The following is an 18,222-nucleotide window of genomic DNA, read 5'->3' on the forward strand; positions in this document are numbered from 1 at the left end:
TTTTGGTGTTGACTTATATTAGTTTTTTATATCTTTTGTGTTTTCTTCTTTTAATACAATTGTCAAGATTTTTATATCAATGTTTTACTTGCTTCACAAAAAATGTGGGAGTTTTCCTATGCTCTGGTACTTTTGGGGGTAGCTGCCCCTTTGGTAATTTTCTCCGTTTCTTTTATGGAAATTGATCTCTTAATTTTTTTTATTCAAGGCAATTTTTGGTAAGTTATAATTTCCTAATGTTTTCATTACTATGGTCATCTATACATTTTACAATTTCCATTTGTATTCTCCACTGATCCAAGAATTGTTGAACTTAATATCCAAGTCAAGGGGCCTTTATTTTTACTGCATTGGGATTTTCCTATACTATTTCTCCTTTATGAAATTTATTTAAGTTTTCTTTGGGGCATATACAGGTGTTTTTGTGAATGTTCCATGAGACCTAAAAAAAGAGGTACTCTGTTTTCAGGATTGAGTTCAATATGCATTAATCAAATCCATCTGTTACTTATTTCAGGTCTTCCATATCCCTATTTTTCCCCCCATGTGATGTGCCTTGGACCAAGAGCAGTGAATTATAAGTCTACCACTAATGTATTTGTGTCTATTTCTCCTGGCATTGCCTGAAACTTGCTTTATGAAAGATACTTTGTTATTTAATACATAATTAGTTGGTAGACAGATATTCATAATGTTAAATGTTCACTGTCAAATATACCTTTTAGCTTTATGAAGAATTTTTCTTAGTCTAAAATAATGTCTTCAGGCCTGAATTCTACTTTGTCTCAAAGAATGATCAACAACCTAGTTTTCTTTACATTTGTCTTTATGTGTAAACTTTTGCCCTTTGCAACTTTGAACCATTTAGTTTTCACTGGCTGCCTTGAATATAGCAAACAAAAATCAGACTCTGCTTGGTGATCCAATTTAAAATCTTTTCAATAGATTCACTAATAAAGTCATTTAAAATTTATTGATATGAAAAAAGAAAACAAAATAAAATAAAATGTATTGATATGACATATATGGTTGCTCTTAGTTCATCTTATGTTTGGTTTTATAATTAAAAAAACACTTTCACTGTTGTCTATTTTCTTTTTGTGTATTTATAATTTTTCTGATAATTAGGATGATCTGTATTTTTGTTCTGTGTTTCTGGTTATAGTTTTATAACCATAATTTTAAATAATTTGTTTAATACCATTAACCTTCTACTTCTTTACACAGTAACTATGAGCACTAAAGAAATTAGGTTGTGTAATCTTACTGCCTCTCTTGCACTACAGTTATAGTCAACAGGATTATCTTTCTCAGTGTTTACCTTTGTACTGTTAAATATACCTATACTTCTACTAACTGATTTGTCAGCTGTAAATGATGTCCTTTGACTCCCAGCCATTACAGATGAGGCAATCCACAAACTCATTCTACCTCCAATTTTCTTCCTACTTCCCAGTTTTCTTAATTTTTTAAAGTTTTAAAACCAATTACTACATTGTCATATATTTAATATGTACATTTTATTCTTCTTTATTCCCACCTTTTAGACTCAGGTCTATAGTTAAATATAATCAATGCTCTCCAACAGTACATTTGCCAGTTTTCTTACTTATCTGTAAAGGATGAAGTTCATCTTCTACTAGTTTCCTTCAGAGGACCTTAGAGTAACAATATGTCCTGAGGCATACAGGTTCAAAATGTTTATACTTAAAGAACATTTTACAGATGATAAAATTAAGGCACAGAAAGATTAAATAATTTTTACATGCTAGCAAGAGGCAGAGCCAAGATTTGAACTCAGAAGTTTAGCTCCCGAGTCCACGCTCTTGTGATTTCAACAAGTTCAGATATTCAATTTTAATCACAGAAAAAATACTAACATTTAAAAGAAATAATTAATGGCAAAGCAACTGTGATGCATGAGAAATTAAGAGAATAAAAAATGTATTTTAGAAACTGTGCTAGGGTAGGCAAAAGTAGATTAGGAGGTTGAATCACTCATGTGTTTAAAGGCAGGGCCTCTAAATTCAATCCGTGATTTGAATATTGGCTCTGTTACTTAAGATAATTTGGACACGGTATTTAACCTCTCTGAGCCCCAGTTTCTATATTTGTAAAATGGGGATAAGTGTGACTATCTCATGGGATGCTGTGAAGTTTAAATGAGATAATGTATTTTATAGAGGGCCAAACACAGTACCCAGCACCTAGGTTAGTAAGTGTTTTAATATGCTAATATATACTTTTAAAAATTATTACTATCATGAGATTAATCAAGAAAACTACAAATTTAGTTCCCTCAGATTATTCTGAAATAAAGAAAAAAATTTCCAATTTTCTAAGAGTGAAAAAGAAGCCTATTTTCTTTACATGAAATACTCTCTTCTTCCTCTCAGCCAATTGTCAAGTTCAAGTCCCAGCTCATTCATGAAAACTGCCCTAATGATCCAATCCACACTAATTTAAATAAACTCTCAGCCATTCATATCTGTGTGCACCACACTTTACACATTTTATAATAAAGTCTTATTCTCTCTTAACAAAATTTTGTAACATTCTATTAGTACAAATTGTTTACATGTTTTACCACTTCTTTTTACCAATAGTTTTATATGTCATCTTGTCTCATGAACTAGACAAATAATGTCTTTTTTCAATCAAGTTTTTAAACTTTTACCCTTTTCAGACTCAAAATTGCTTAGCACAGAGTGAGGTAAACGAAAATTTTGTTTGATTGATTCTGAATGTTTATATTTAGGAGAATTCAAATAGGCTGATGAGCTAGAAAGGCCAATTTCAAGTAAACATTTAATTTTTAAATTCTTAACTGTTTAAAAGATTGTATTTTAAAAATAGGGGAAAGTACTATTGGGGGAGGAAAAGGTTTTATAAAATGCTTTAAGAATAATTTCTAAAAGTGAAAACAAAATAGCCATATATATTTTTTTTTAAATTTTTTTTTAAACGCAACTGAATAGAATTACAGTATCTCTAAGAGCAAAGGTACAAGGGCTACCTAATTCATGAACATTTAGTTAATGTGTAACATTTACTGAAAGAGAAAGAGATAAATTCACAACATAAAATGGTTAAGTGGGAGCTCAAAGCATTTATAAAAGTCTATTTTTTGTCTTACTACTTTCACCAGAAGCAGTTCCATTTATTAACCTGTACTGAACACAAGGCTTTCAATATCATCCATTAAGGGAGAAAAGAAGCACTATACTACAACAATGGCCTGTAACTGCATTATTTGGTCTGAATCTAATTAAACAAGAGTACCATAATCTATCTACTATAATCATTCTCAAAATTACTAAGAACACTTTAGAAATACAGCTTCATCTGGATGCATGTGTACTTCCTTCTCTTAGAAATGATCATTAGCTACAACTAATATTCTTTAAAATATGAAGGCTTAAACCATGTATACTTCCCAAGTGAGACTTGCTTTAAAAGCTTTGTGTAATTTTTTTCAATATGACATGTGATTAGAATTCACACTATGCAGACTTGTTTCATTCAAGGCTATTTTACACGGAACATAATCATTCTAAAAACATAAAAAGAAAGTTGTGAGGACAGTGGCTTGTTCACATATGCCATCTACAAGATAATATCTAGCACAGCAGTTGAGTCTGGAGTCCGGAGCCAACAGCCTCACTTGAAATCCCAGCTCCACCATGTCCTACCTGTGACTTAGGTATGTAACTTTACCTATGTGTGTCTTGACTACCCAGTTGGTAAATTAAGTATAATGAAAGAATGGATACCATAGGGTTGTTGCGAAAATTAAGTGAGGTAATATAGAGTACTGAGAATAGTGCCTGGCAGGTAGTAACTAAACACTCATAAATGTGAGCTATTACAAAAGTAACAATTGAAAATGTTTATCCCAAGTGAATCCTCAAGAATACATCTAACTGAAGAAAACTTATATTCCAGACTAGAACTCTCATTTTTTCATCAACTTTTTTCTCCACAACAACTGCGTGTAGTTAAGTGGAAACTTTTTTCTTTCTGCTCATTTTCTAAATGATAATTTCGTGAAACAATACTAAAACCCAACAGTACTATTCTCAAAGCAAATACCAACCTTACAATGTTATGTATAAAGCTGACCCATATCTCAGAAAGTAAAACGTGAAGGAGGTAACAGAATTGGAAACTTGGACTCCTAAACCAAGAATACAATCCCGAGCTAGCAATGCCTTCAGTAAAAAATCCATCTTGTGTGGACCAAGTATCTCATTATGGATGGGCACATTTGTTCTTCAGGGTTTATGTAGTGTCATCAATGTTCTAGGCTCATCTTACTCAACCAAAACCAAATCAAAAAAGCAACTGTGCACTGGTTACAGGGCTAAATGGTGTCATACTTATCTGGAACCTAATAAATAAAACTTTTTGACCTGAAATTAACCTAAGAATGACAGCATTTCTAAAAACAATGTAAAAATCAATTTAATGATATCACCTTAGAGTTTTGAACTTGGGGTTGGTAAACATCATAAATTATATAGAAAATCCTATGTGTGCATTTTTCTGGGAAGATGATCCAGTGCTTTCATCAGATCTTCAAAAAGCAGTGGAATCCCAAAAGGTTAAGAATCACTGCTCTTTACAGCTTACAAATTTCTTTCTATTCTTAGGTTATTAGTTTCAGAAAAGACCCTGCTTCTATAAAATTAAGCAGTATAATTTTAAATCCATTCCAAGTCTCACGTTAAGTTTTTAGAGTCTACAAACCTTTCCCAGAGCTGTAATTAAGGGACAATGAGAAACATGGAGCACAGAAGAACTACTAATAAATGGTGAGTAAATTTTAGCCAACTCTAGAACTGGTATGTACAGAAAACGTAGGATAGTATGATACAAGGATGAGGCTCTAATGATCGTTAAATACAGTAACAGTTGTCAACAAAGACAATCAAATTTCAGTTTTCTAAACTTCGAAAAGGCAGTTTAGGAGGAAAAATGTTATCACTGCAATTTCAGAGAGACCTATGTAAAATAAATTCCTTGAACAAACAGAAAAATTTATAATGCCCACAAGCCCCGGCAATCTTTTGATTTATCTTACATCTGTCCCGTAATTTAACACCTTATAATTTATTAGCAAAAACATACAACACTTAATGAGACTTCCTTCCAGGTATATACTACTAATCTATAATATAATCTATATACTATAGGTTAGTATAGACTAATCCAATCCTGGCTAAATGACAGTAGCCTTCAGTTAAAATCTACGAACCTTTCAATCTGGCAACAGTTAAAATACAAAAATCCTAATCCAACTAAAGTCAACCAAAGTAATCCTGAGGTTTGTTTCCTTCCCTCGCCCTTGGGGCCGGCACCTCTTTGTGCACAGGGATGTGAAGGTTTCCTAACCCCAGACCCCAGTTACCGGCCCTGGCAAGACACCCTGTCCTGCTCAGCAGTGCAAACGACGGCGGAAGTGAACCGGCGCAATCCCCGAAGAAGCCGTCAATCCAGGCGTTGTCCCGCCGGGCCCAACACCGAGAGCAGGGGAGCGCCGCTACCGGAGATCGGGCCGCAGACTGGTGGGGACAAGCGGAGACCGAGGCAGGGGTTACAGCTTTGGCCCGTGCTCTACCTCAGGGCCCGCGGCGGGAAGGCGAAAAGGACAGGAGGGGATAGGGTGGACACACCTGGCGGAGACCCTAGGCGACCCGTTCCTGCGTTAGCCCGGCGTCGGTCAGAGTCTTCCAGCATTCGCCACCGCCCCTCCTCCCGGCTCAGGGCCACCTCCACGTTCCGCTTCAACGTGGCAGCCGCAGCCCCGCCCAGCGGACCAGCCAGCTTCCGGGAGAGATGCCTCGCCCCGCCCACTCCGGCTTGCGAGCCTCTACGGCACTTCCGGGGGCGGGGGCAGACCGGGGCGGAGCCTGGGGCGGCTGGCGGGGCCCCAACTCTGGTGTCTCCCCTTCGTCTGTGAGGTCTGTGAGGTTAGGGACCTGCTCTGAGGGGCGGCGCGTAGGGCGTCGGTGCAGTGTCCCCGACCACGCGAAAAAGAGAAGTCCTGCTGGGTGTAGCTGTCTGGCCGAAGAACAGCTGTGGCTCCCAGGAGCGCCACGTAGCACAAGTCCTGAGACGTCGATAGCCCCCGCGACACTGGTTCACGGACAAACCACGTGAAAATAGGGCTGGGCCTTATTGCAGTACCAGTAATTTGTGACTTGGCCCCTAAAATTGCTTACTTGGTTCTACAATAATTGTGTTTTGAGAACTTCTTTAAAACCAAACCCTCCTATTTAAGCATTAGAGAGTAGGCCCCTTTTTGTACTCTCACTGCATTCTTTCCAACACCCTTTTAGTGTCTTATGCTTGTGGTTCAACTTAAAAAGGAAGTTTATTTCTGTGGGACTCAAATAGACAATCTCATGTGGATAACTTAGGCTACAATAGCTAATTTCCAGTGTTCTAAAAAGCCTTCCATTTTTATTTATAACTGCAAGGACTAGTTCACCTGAATAGGTGCCAATAAGAACTTCCGACTTAAAAGTGGGGCCGTTTGAGCCAAAGGAAACATTGAACTCTGTGCTACCTGGAAGTGGGCATTGGTAAGAAAAACAGGGTTCATTAGAACAACTTTCCCAAAACTCAAAAGATTCAAGCAGTAGTTACATTACAGTATTTGGTATCACTTAATACAATCCTGGGAGGCCAACTTCCGATGGCGGGGCTGGGTGGGAAGCAGGCGGTGGACTGAGGCCAGGGGTGGCGGGCTTGGGCAGCGGAGACTAATGGAGGACTGGGTCCGGGCCCGCCCACAGGCCGCTGTCACCCTCTTCCATGGGCCCGAACCTGGTGCTGCTGCCCTGGATGTCTCCTTAGGCCTGTCAAGAGGTGAACTGGCCAAGCTCGCGTTCCAGTGCAGGTGGGCAAGAGCAAGCTGGAGCGCGTGCACAGCGGCCTTGACCTCTTCTCCGTGCTGCTCCAGCTGAACGAGCTGGATCCCGAGCACAGGGAGCTGCCACGAGAGCTGCTTGCCCCCTGCGGCGCCAAGACCTGCTGTGGCTCCTTGATGACCTCAAGGCAGAAGCAGCCTGCTGGGTCGCGCGGGAGGAGCCAGACCTGAGAGCAGCATTAGACATCATATGTGATCACGCGGGGAAGGACTGGAGAAGACTGGCTTCTCAACTTAGTGTCTTGAACCAAGAGCCATGCCATGGAAGTGAAGTATCTTGTAACCCGGCAGAACAGGTGTGGGAGTCCCTGAGCGTCTGGAAGACCTACCATCAAGGGGAAGGATGCTCAGGGCCTGGTGGCTGAACTTGGAGGCGGACTTCATCGAGGATCATTAGAACCGGGCCCTCCAGAATGACAATGCGCGCGGCAGCGGCTCCGTGTGCCTAATCTCAATGGACACGGAAGCAGACGCCTCTGGAGCCTCCTTATGATCCACCAGCTCTGAGGGCATCTATAGTCTGAACTTGGGTTACCACCACTAAGGTTGGCTGTTTCCCATTTGCCAGTGCTGTGAAGACCTAGCTGTGAGCCAAGGTGAGGGACCCCAGCACTCGCAGAGCCAGACTGGCTTCTCAGAGCTGGCATTTACTGAGCACTGTGCCAGGCAGGGCTTTGGGCACTGTACAGATACTTCCTTCCGTGTGAGGGAGATTCTGGTGTCCCCATTAAATGAGTTCCTACAGGAGGGAGTTTGGGAACCATGTTCGGCGCATAGAAGGGATCTACAAAAACAGTTATTACTGTTATGATTCTACAGGTGAGGAAACAAGCAACGAGTTAAGGAGCTGGTGAAAAATCGGGGTAGTAATAGAAGAGCAGGGATTGGAAGCAACACAGTCCAGATACAAAGCCCAAATTACCACTGGATCATTCTGCCACCTGCCAGGCAGTGAGGCTATCACTGTAGACCCATATATCAGGGCGGGTGGCATGAGACACACCCTGACCTAGGCTTTGGGAGGCTTGCTGTACTCATTCTCCAGCTTGGTCCTTGAGTGGATGGAGTCTCCTCTGAGGTTTGCAAAGTAGGGACAGTGGGTTTGTGAAGACAGACTGAGGTAATGCTTCCTAAGTGCTCAAAGTGATTGGCAGTCAGTGCTCTTCAAATGTTACTTCTTAAAAATATGATTCCTGTGATCCCAGTTTACCATTTTGTAACAAAACCACAATCTTTCTGATAACAGAACTGGCAAGAGAGCTGAATCTTGTAATTTTAAAAAGTAATCTTTCTTCCTTGTTCTAAGGTAAGCCTATTAAAGCAGATGCCTCTCCAGGGGAAAAATATACAGTACAACTACGTTTTCCTATTGCACAAGTCAAACTACAAACTTCCCCATCCCCACCCCTTTTGTAAGGCCCTGTGAGCTAAGTAAAATATTTTGTATAAACAAAAAATTTTTGTGAGCAAAAGAAAAATATTTCATGATGAAAAAATTGATATTCAAATTTGTTTCCATAGTTTTAACAGATGATCAATAAACCACTTAAATTGGAATTGAGGGCCTGTAGGGGGAGCTCTCACTCCCTACCACTCATCCTCAATGACCCCAAACAGGAAGAGAGGTACTTCCCATCTCCAACAGGAAGATGTTTTACTCTACTACTCCAACAGGTAGTAGAGTTTCCTCCAATAGACTCTTAGTTTACAACAGCTCCTCTAAACTCTTTCCCCCTTCTACATTCCTGCTTTGCTCTCTGGTCTTGTGTATGGTTTGCCAATAGACCAAATGTCCCAGAGTACAATTCTTTGTTGTTCCCAAATAAACCTTTTGCTGAAGAAACATCTAGCTCTTTAAGATCAACAGAACACAGTCACTGTTAATGGTTTATCTATCATCTATGGCTGTTTTTGTGCTACAAGGGCAAAGTTGAGCAGTGACTACAGAGACCATATGGCCTGCAAAAACTAAAATATTTACTATATGGTCCTTTAAAAGAAGTTTGCCAAACCGTTTTATTGGACAGGATTTAGCCTACAAATGGATTAATACTCAAAGTGAAAATACAAGACATTCAGAATTATAAATTATTTCAAAGCCTTTGATATGGTAGCATACAAAAACAATATGAAAAATGTGAACTATAATGGGTTACTGTAAGGCTCAAATATAGCTGTTTGTAGACTTATATTTTGTAAAATATAGAGTCCCAAACTTGTTTTAATTGCAGGCAGTTCTCACTTCGACTATGCAAGCTAAAACAGCAAAGCAATCTTAATCTATGGAATTAACCATCTATTATTCTGTGACCTTAAAATTTGTCAAAACATTAAAAATTCTCTTGATATTGGTTATAAATGTAAATAAAATATTTAAAGCATTAGAAACATTGAAAATTATAGTTTTTTATTTCTTTATAAAAATACAGTAGTTTGAACAGTGCTTGCTTTCTTCTCATTATATAATTTAACATATGGAACAAACATCTTTTCTATGCCTTGGCAAATCATCGTACTCCTAAGTTTGGATCAGCCTCCGAAATTTTATCCTTTGTGCTCTCAATGGAGTGAAGTATGTCTGAGAGTTTCTTGAATGTGCAATTTTTCATCTGCATTGCTTCCTCCGAGATGTGTTCATCCTTTACACTTTCCTCACTTGTGACTATGTTTGCCTTCACTAAGTTCCTCTGGCTGCATATCTAGAACTAATTCTTGAATGGAGGCAGTGTCAACATTCCCATGGTCTCCTACATCTTTTATAACTTCATTTATAGTCCATCCAAATCCTGCGAAGTTTTTCCCACAGTAGTCTTAGTCTTGCACTATTGCGCAAAGCCAAGAATGCCTGTAATTCTTGGAATATGGGTGCAAATTTCACAGTAGCATCCTTACCTGAGTTTGCAGCTTCATAAGAAAGCATAACAATCAATTCACGCAGACTTCTGAAACGATGAAACCAGCCTTTACTGGCAGTATTTTTTTTTTTTTCCAGTCTCCTTGTAATTACCATTTCCTTCAATGCAGCAGCTAACTTGAACGCTTTGGCCTGAATGCTAGCCCAACCGATTGGGATTTTTTTTTTTGGCTGAGCCATCCTGCCACCTGTTGGCAGCTCAGCGGCAGCTCAGTTCGGGCCAGGAATCGAACTGGAGACCCTGTTGCTCAGAGCTTGCACTCATGAGCGAGCTCTGAACCAACTGAACCACTCGGCCAGCCTTGGGATCTGTTTTTGATTATAGTCCACAATTCAAAGTAGAAATAAATGCTCCATTTCAACCCTAAGCGGCTTTCTGTTCCTAGTGCAACTTAAAAGGTGTTGAAGCAACTTTATGTTGTATTTTATATTCATCAGGTTTCTAAAATATGGTTCATACTGTAGCTTCATGTAGGCCTCGGTCTCATCCTATCTTTCCTTTGCTGTCACTATTTTCTAATCTGAACATATCTAATTTCACTTCCAGAGTTATCACATTTTGTTTCTTTGCTGCTGTCATCTTTGTTGACCAATACCCTGTTTTGATTATCCATTTTTGTAAATGTTGCATAGGTTTCTCACTGGGAGACAAGGTGGCAACAAAACTATCCTTTACCCTCTGTGTGTGAACTAATAGTTGCAGTGACCACCAATCACAATAGACTTTGAAAAAAGCGATGTAACTGGTTACTGATAATGATGCACATTTTTTATTTGCATTATGATATGTGGAATAAAGAGCTAGCAACAAAGATTATACAACAATTCAGTTAATATTGTTGTGATAACTGAAATTTCAACCATGTTGTTGGCCTGGTGTTATTTAAACTATGAAAACTGATATCCACGCATGTTGGAATGGTGCAAAGTAAGGACTACCTGCATCTAAAAAGAAAAACTTATATTAGTTCACAAATAGTCAATTTTTAATCCAGTTTAGTTAACTACTAGCCAAGCTTAATCCTAGATTAAATAACAACTGAAGCTTTTCTCAAAGGAATGCTAGTTCCAAGACTGAATTACTTACTGGAGCTAGAAGAATGTTTGGAGATAATATAATACAAAATTCTTCAAATTAGGATTTGCAGACAGTCCAAAGTCATTCTTTTTAGAACTTAGGCCTCCTCTACTTTCCAGATTGTTAAAACTTTACAATCATCACAAGGCACAAGACTGTATGTGTTTATAACCAGTACCCTGTTTACTGCTGTAAAACAGTAGCATCCATCCCATTAATGTTTTAGTTTTGTTTATGAATGCATTTCTTTTGTAAATCTTTTCATTAAGGGACATAAAGTTTATACCAACTTTTATGTTTGTAGAAATTTAAGAACTAGAAAATTAAATCAACATTGAGTAGTCACAAGAATGTTTTCCCTTTATATTCCTCAAATTCGAGAACACCCAAAGACAACATGCCTACCTATTAATGACAGATTAACCTGGTATTAGAATTGAGATTCCCAGCTTCCAACCACCTGCCTATCTAATGTTCTTGAACAAAGCTTAAGTTATAGGATGGACACCCAATGGCATATCAAAGAGTATTTATAGAATAGCCAATACTTAAGCAAATTTAAACCCCAGAACATATGATAGCTAAGAATTTCAGGTGCTAAAAAAGATTATATCATTATTTTTAAGAAAAGATAACTATTCAAGTTAAAGGTCCTGTCCCCCACCCAACCAATCACCTATTCTTAATCTAATCTATTGATTCAGAAAATTATATTACCTTTGAAATCATGTTTATTTTATCTTTGAAAGCTGAAAGAATATGGAAAAAAATTTAACTGAGTACAATATCCAAATTATCCTCAAATGTGAATTTTTTGCTCAGATAGTTTTTGTGTTTTGTCAAAACTAGTAAATTATTAAACCTCTTACCTTATTATATACATCTTTGAATTCTTGATCAGGTAAATGAGACAAATGTTTTCTAAGAAAAATATCCTTCAATTTTATTCCTGAAAGGAAAAACATTTCCATGTAAATCAATGTACAAAAACTAGTATCCATAAGCCTCACGATTTTTTTCCATTATGTCCTCATCCACATACATTAATCACAATAAATCATGATGTGAACAGCAGTGGAAAAAGTTTAATCATTGGACATTTATATCTTCTTCTTATTTTCAACTTATGCTCTAGTCATTTTAAAAAATTCCCAGTCCTTTAAAAAAAACACAACACATGCACATTTCTATACATTTCAATTCTATCATGCAAAACAGATAAGATCTCCAATTTTACTAAGACTGGAAAAAAAGATAATTTCAAGTATATCATTTATCTACTTTACAAAGATTACTTTATGCTAACTTGCAGGTGTCTTCTCACCATCAGGCCAGATATGGAAAGGGTAACGATACCTTAATACATTCCAAAACTGGCTATGCCTTGCTTTATATGGCTAACAGCCATCAAAAAACTGAGGGATGCCAACTGAGAAAGTTTGAAAGCTGATGTTTCCCCTGTCCTCCCACTATAAGTGTTTGTTGTTTTAAACTATTACGTTTCCGGTAATTTGTTACACAGCATTAAACAAGTAACACAGAGGATCACAATCCATATCTAAAAAGTAAAATATACAACTTGTAAATTAGTTGAAAAGGTCTGAAATGTTTGGGGAAGGATCAGATTCAGAATTGTCTTTATATTTGGCCACCAAGAGTTTCAAAACCCCAAGGCTTTCTGAAGCAAACACAAACAATCAAACAAACAAAGCCCCAGGGAACCAAAAAGATAAAAAATTCAGCGCGAATATAAACAAGTACTAGATATAGATTTTATTATATCAGGACAACAAAATAAAGGTTTTAGTGGAAGTAGCTAAGAATCTAACAAAAAGGTAGGTGTTTGACAAGGAAGATACCTGTCCTAGAAAGCAAAAAGTCTATTTGCTTTTATAGGGTTGTTGTAAGAAATAAATATTGTTTAAAAAACAAACAAACAAGGGCCAGCCAAGTGGCTCAGTTGGTTAAGAGCTCGCTCAAGAGTTTGAGCTCTGAGCAACAGCGGTTCGATTCCCGGCCCGAGCTGAGCAGCCGATGAGCTGCCAACAGGTGACAGGATGGCTCAGAAAAAAAAAAAAAAAATCAAACAAACAAACCCAACTCTGTGTGTGTGTGTATAAAATGTTCAGCACAATGCCTTGCATGTAACCATTCACTACGCATTAGCTGTTTGATTTTCCCCAAGTTACCAATTAATGAGATTCTATACCATAAAACAGGCAATTCAATTTCACCAAAGCCTTTACGAATCCGTTTTTTTTACTTGGACAACTCTCCATTTCCAACTCATTGCTATTGATCCAGGAATACTCAATACATTTAAAACAGAAAGATATATTACCTCCCCTGCACATTTTTTTTCTTTTTTCTTTTTTTTTTTTCCTGGGGAGGCCCTTCCCTGCATATTTTGAGTCATCTTCCAAGACCCAGGAATCTTTTTCCAACATCTCCAAGAATGTAATTCCTGAAAAGAGATATTTCCTTTTAAAAGACTTTGTGCAACAGCCAACACCTTTTGCAAATAACATCTTCAATACAGCTTACATATCCTCATAAACATATCAATAATCACAATGGTTCATTATGTGAACAGCAGTGAAAAGGTTTAATCACTGGATATGAAGTTACTGTAGGAAGCAAAGATATAATGAAATGATCAAAATAAGAACCTCTATGTCACCAGAAAAACAGTAAAAAATAGCAACAAAAAAGCATGTAAAAGTTATAAACAAAGGTAAAGATACATACATAAATACAACCTCAAGAAAATAATTCCATTTATAAGGGAGTGCATACTTTCCTATCCAAAAGTACACTAATACCTAGGGCAGTGACCCCTGTGGTTTCTTAAAGTAAGCTGGTTATTTTCACTTAAGTAGTCTACGACATTTCAGTAAAACTGTTCTGCAGCATAGCAGTTGTCAGTAACTCATTTGTAATTAATAATTAGAATATGCCAGAATGTGAGAGCCACAATGTTTCATCTTTCCTAGGAGAACCACAATATCTAGAATCCAATTAAGCAGAAAAAAAAAAGCACTCTTTTTCTCTGTACTGATGCTGAATTGGCAGCACGAGTACTTTCAACTCTACCTTAAGAAAATGAAAAATGAGTGCCTGCACGTGGGGGCCCCTACTCCACTCACCTCCCCCTAGGTTTTCTACTACTTCTGAACCCATTTCAACCGCAGTCCATTCGCCCAGACCTCCATTTCCATCTGTAAAAATCTAGCACCCACCAGGCTTGCTCCTTTAATACATCCCATGGCAGTCTCCATTTCAAGTTACCTTTAATGGGGTGGCAGGGCATAAGAGTACTTACTTCCCCCCACAAATTGCTGCTTATTTTCAAGATTATCAAATTGCACTGGTTTTGAGTAGGCAACCCTATTTTCCCCACGAGCCCTGGTTCTTTCAAACACAATTTTGATGAACGTAGGTGTTTTCCAGGATCACATATGACATCAGAGTAGAAACACACATTCCTATTTGTGTGCCAGGGACTGGAAAAGACAAATTCACCTTAGACATTGTCTCTGCACTCAATGAGCATCTTCTAGCAGGTAATTACAAACTTTGAGTCCTTAAAAATAGCGCAACCACCACTACGAGATACCACTTCATACCTACAAGTATGTGGAGAAATTGTAACCTTCATCCTTTGCTAGCGACAATGTAAAATGGTGCAGCCACTTTGGAAAACAGACTGGCATTTCCTCAAGAGGTTAAACCTTAGAGTTAGCATATGACGCAGCAATTCCAACCTTAGGTATATACTCAAAAGAAAAACAGGTCCACACACAACTTGTACAACTAATGTTCATAGCAGCATTATTCATAATAGCCCCCCAAAACAGAAACAACCCAAATGTCCATGAGCTGATGAATGGATAAATAAAATGTGGCGTATCCATACAGCGGAATATCTTTTGGCAGTTAAAAAAAAATGAAGTACCTATACATGCTACAACATGAATGAACCTTAAAAACATTCTAAGCAAAAGAAGCCAGTCACAAAGACCATATATTAGTTTCTGATTCCATTTACAAGTATATGAAGTGTCCAGAATAAACAAATCTACACAGATAAAAAGATTAGAGGGTAACAGGGGCTGGGGATAGGGAAGATATAAGGAGAGACTGTCAGGGAGAATGGTTTTTTTTTTGGGGGGGAGGGATGATGAAAATGTTCTGAGACTGGTGATGGTTGCACAATTTATGGATATACTAAAAACCACTGAAAAGTATACTACTTTAAATGGGTTGTTTATTATATGAATTAAATCTCCATAAAACCGTTAACAAAATAAGGCAACCAATTTTTTCCTTAAAGATAATTGAAAACTGTTATTTGTTCCTATTTAACCTCATTCAGATAGGTCTTAATTGGTTGAGTACTAGAAAAGTCCCTAATAGTTTATAGTCAACTGAAAGTAATTTAAATCCAGGTCCTACCCTTTGCATATCTTACTGCCTAGCAAGCACATCCCCCATGGATCAATTTCCCCCTCATGGACTATTCTTAGGCTATATGACTTTTAAGCAAGTTACATAAACAAAAGCTCTGTTAATTTCATTCAAATAAGATGTAAACAATTACAACTGAAAGTAGAAGTGAAAACGTAATACCTTGAGCTGAATATTCTTGGCTGGAATCTGGCCAAAGTAAACAAAATGGAAAAAAAGAAGCAATCTTGCTTAAAAAGGTAATCATTCCTGCAAGAGAAGGAAGTGAAAAAGTTACAAATATTTCTGTTTTTTATAATGGGCCTCCAACCACTTAATGTTAAGGATCTCTTCAAAGACAAAATAGAAACTATGCCCTACGTTTATTTACTGCATTGTTTTTTCTACGAAAACTGAAATCTCATACCATAAACATAAAGACATTGTTCTAAAATCTTCTCAGTCCTGAAAGCTATCCAAAATGCCCCATACCTTAAACAAAAACATCTTATCGTCCCTTGTCTCTTGCACCTCCCATACTGTTGACAAGTCCCCACTCGACTGTGAGCTTTCCCCAAGAGCCCCGAGGTCCTTACCTTATTTCCATCTTAATTCCCCGCATTGTGGCAAAGGATCTTGCAGAAAACGGTTCGCTGAATTAAGAGTCCACGTTATTCTCACATTACACTCATTCAAGCTCCTCTTGGGTAACGTACCTAACGCCAACCACACCAGCAACTCCTACATTATCTCCACATAAGGGAACTACCAAATAAAATGCAAGGAAACGGCATGCTTCTCAATAAATAATGTGCTTCTGGCCCAACTGTATGTTCAATATTTCTAAGGCCTTGCGTTTAGCCCTCTCCTTCCTATTCCTTCCTCCCAATATATCCGCCATTCCCTTTCAGAGCTCGCACCCGATGACCCATCGGCACACCCCTGGATTCGTCTCAACCTTAGTTCTACCTCTCCGCTTCGCGTTTTCAGTCTCGGCCTCACAATGGGACGATGGCACCGGATTCAGCCAGACCGGGTGAAAATAGGAAAACGAAACCACTCTAGCAAAATCCCCCAACCACCCTTGAACAGAAAGGGAGGTGCAATCAAGTGCTCGTCTTCAGGTCCCTGGCTTGTCCGATTGGCTGCTGCGACACGACGTGCCCTGTGACTGGTCAGGGCACAAGCACGGAAGGAAGGGTGGGTGCCCTGCGCTTTAAGAGCCCACCCGCCCGCCAAGTAGAGGTCGCAGACGCCGCGCGGGCGGAGCTAAGTTTGTCGTGATTCATGCTGTCACGGGAACTCCGAAGGTGGATCCCCACGTAGCAAGAAGATGACACGAAGTTGCTCGGCAGTGGGCTGCAGCACCCGGGACACCAGGCAGAGCCGCAAGCGCGGCTACTCTTTCCACCAGTGCGTGAGAGCAGCCCTCACTCTGTCGTAACCCCCCAGCACCGCCAGGCGGGCAGTAGGCCAGGGTGGGGCGGGGCCGGGCAGTGTGTCGCGCCGTCGACGTGACGTGCTTGACGTGCGTAACGTGAGACGGGAGAAAGGAACCTGGGGAACGTTGAGGATTAAGGTCGTTCCATCTTTCCCCGCTCAGTGTTTACCTCCTAGTTGCTGCTTCTTTCTCATTGCGTCCCGCTTGCCTAATGGCTTTTAGCGACAGTCACTCGAAAGGAGTTCTGCTTCCTTTCTGCCGTCTTATTGTATTTAACGTGAGCTGACAGGAAGGGAGGGACGTCTGAGAGAACAGTTGAAGGCGTGCGCTTCCATTAGAGTGTGTGGGTTGCTCATGTGCAGGCGTGCAGGTCAGTATTCACCAGTACTGCCTGCCACTGCAGGCTGCTGACTAGTAGTAGCCGAGCTCTCTGCAAGGCCGGTCCTGTTCTGCCTGGATCTGCTCGAGGCAAGGAAGTTTCCTTGAGCTCAAGAGAGGAGCAGATCTTCAGACCAGTCTAATTTGAACCCACATCTATGGTCCAGACTGGTATATAGGTCTTTCAAATCAGCGTTTAAGGCACAGTGGGAAATAGAAACGTGGATAAAACACCCGCGAAGACAAAAAGAATGTACCTCACGAAGTGATAGCCTATTGAGGTTATATGAGATGTAGAGTTAAACCATTGACAAAGCGCTTTTATGAGATGAAAAAGAGCTTTATGGGACAGGTGGTATTTGAATTGGACCTTGAACCTCACCTAGATTGGGGGTGGGAATGGGAGGACAGCAGTTAAAATAGGAATAGCTTGGAAAAATGTAAAGGCATGGTAAGTGCAGATACATGTACAGGAGTAGAAAAGGTGGAAACATTTTTTAAAAAATCAAAATGTCAGGTTAAGGAGTTTCAGCTTTGTAAGGTAGGCCTTTTGTAGTCATTGTTTTGTTTTCTTTAAATAGGGCTGATTCCTCCACCTAAGCTGTTATAATTGTATCCTTTCCTTTTTCCTCTGGGGTATTTTTTCATCAATTATGATGAAAATTGTTCTCTTTTAAACTGCTCTCTCTATACATGACTTGACTAAAGTCAGTGAGCAAGCATGCTTACATTACAGCCTCCTCACTTAAAAGAGCATTCTCATGAAACCTTTCATGTGCTGAAATGGCATATAGTGAACAGTATGTCCCGCTTTCAGAAAGTTGGCATTACACCACATCTTTTTTTTATTTATTTTATTTTTTATTGGGGAACTGGGGGATGGGAACAGTGCTGGGGAATTGGGGAAGGGGAACAGACAAGTTGCTGTCGGTTTGTTCTTCAGTCTAGTTGTGGAGGACGTTGCTTCACTGGCCCAAGTTGGCACCATCATTGCGCTCTTCCCAGGGGAGGCAGATCAGTCGCTGGCTTCT

General features: G+C 39.2%; 2 protein-coding genes across 2 annotated transcripts in view; one reads left to right on the forward strand and one right to left on the reverse strand.

The window, feature by feature from the left end:
* The window catches only part of SEC31A (SEC31 homolog A, COPII component), a 71,724-nt gene extending 65,908 nt beyond the window's left edge, over positions 1-5,816 (reverse strand). The window contains exon 1 of the mRNA XM_019652181.1: positions 5,676-5,816. The gene's annotated coding sequence lies outside the window, so the exon portion shown is untranslated. The remainder of the gene's footprint in view (positions 1-5,675) is intronic.
* Positions 5,817-16,375: 10,559 nt separating this feature from the next.
* THAP9 (THAP domain containing 9) overlaps positions 16,376-18,222 on the forward strand; it is a 32,862-nt gene continuing 31,015 nt past the window's right edge. The window contains 2 exon segments of the mRNA XM_019652172.1: positions 16,376-16,408; positions 16,699-16,785. Coding sequence (XP_019507717.1) covers positions 16,376-16,408; positions 16,699-16,785 — 120 coding nt within the window.

This window comes from Hipposideros armiger, unplaced genomic scaffold (genome assembly GCF_001890085.2).
Source record: "Hipposideros armiger isolate ML-2016 unplaced genomic scaffold, ASM189008v1 scaffold_175, whole genome shotgun sequence".
Classification (NCBI taxonomy): Eukaryota; Metazoa; Chordata; class Mammalia; order Chiroptera; family Hipposideridae; genus Hipposideros; species Hipposideros armiger.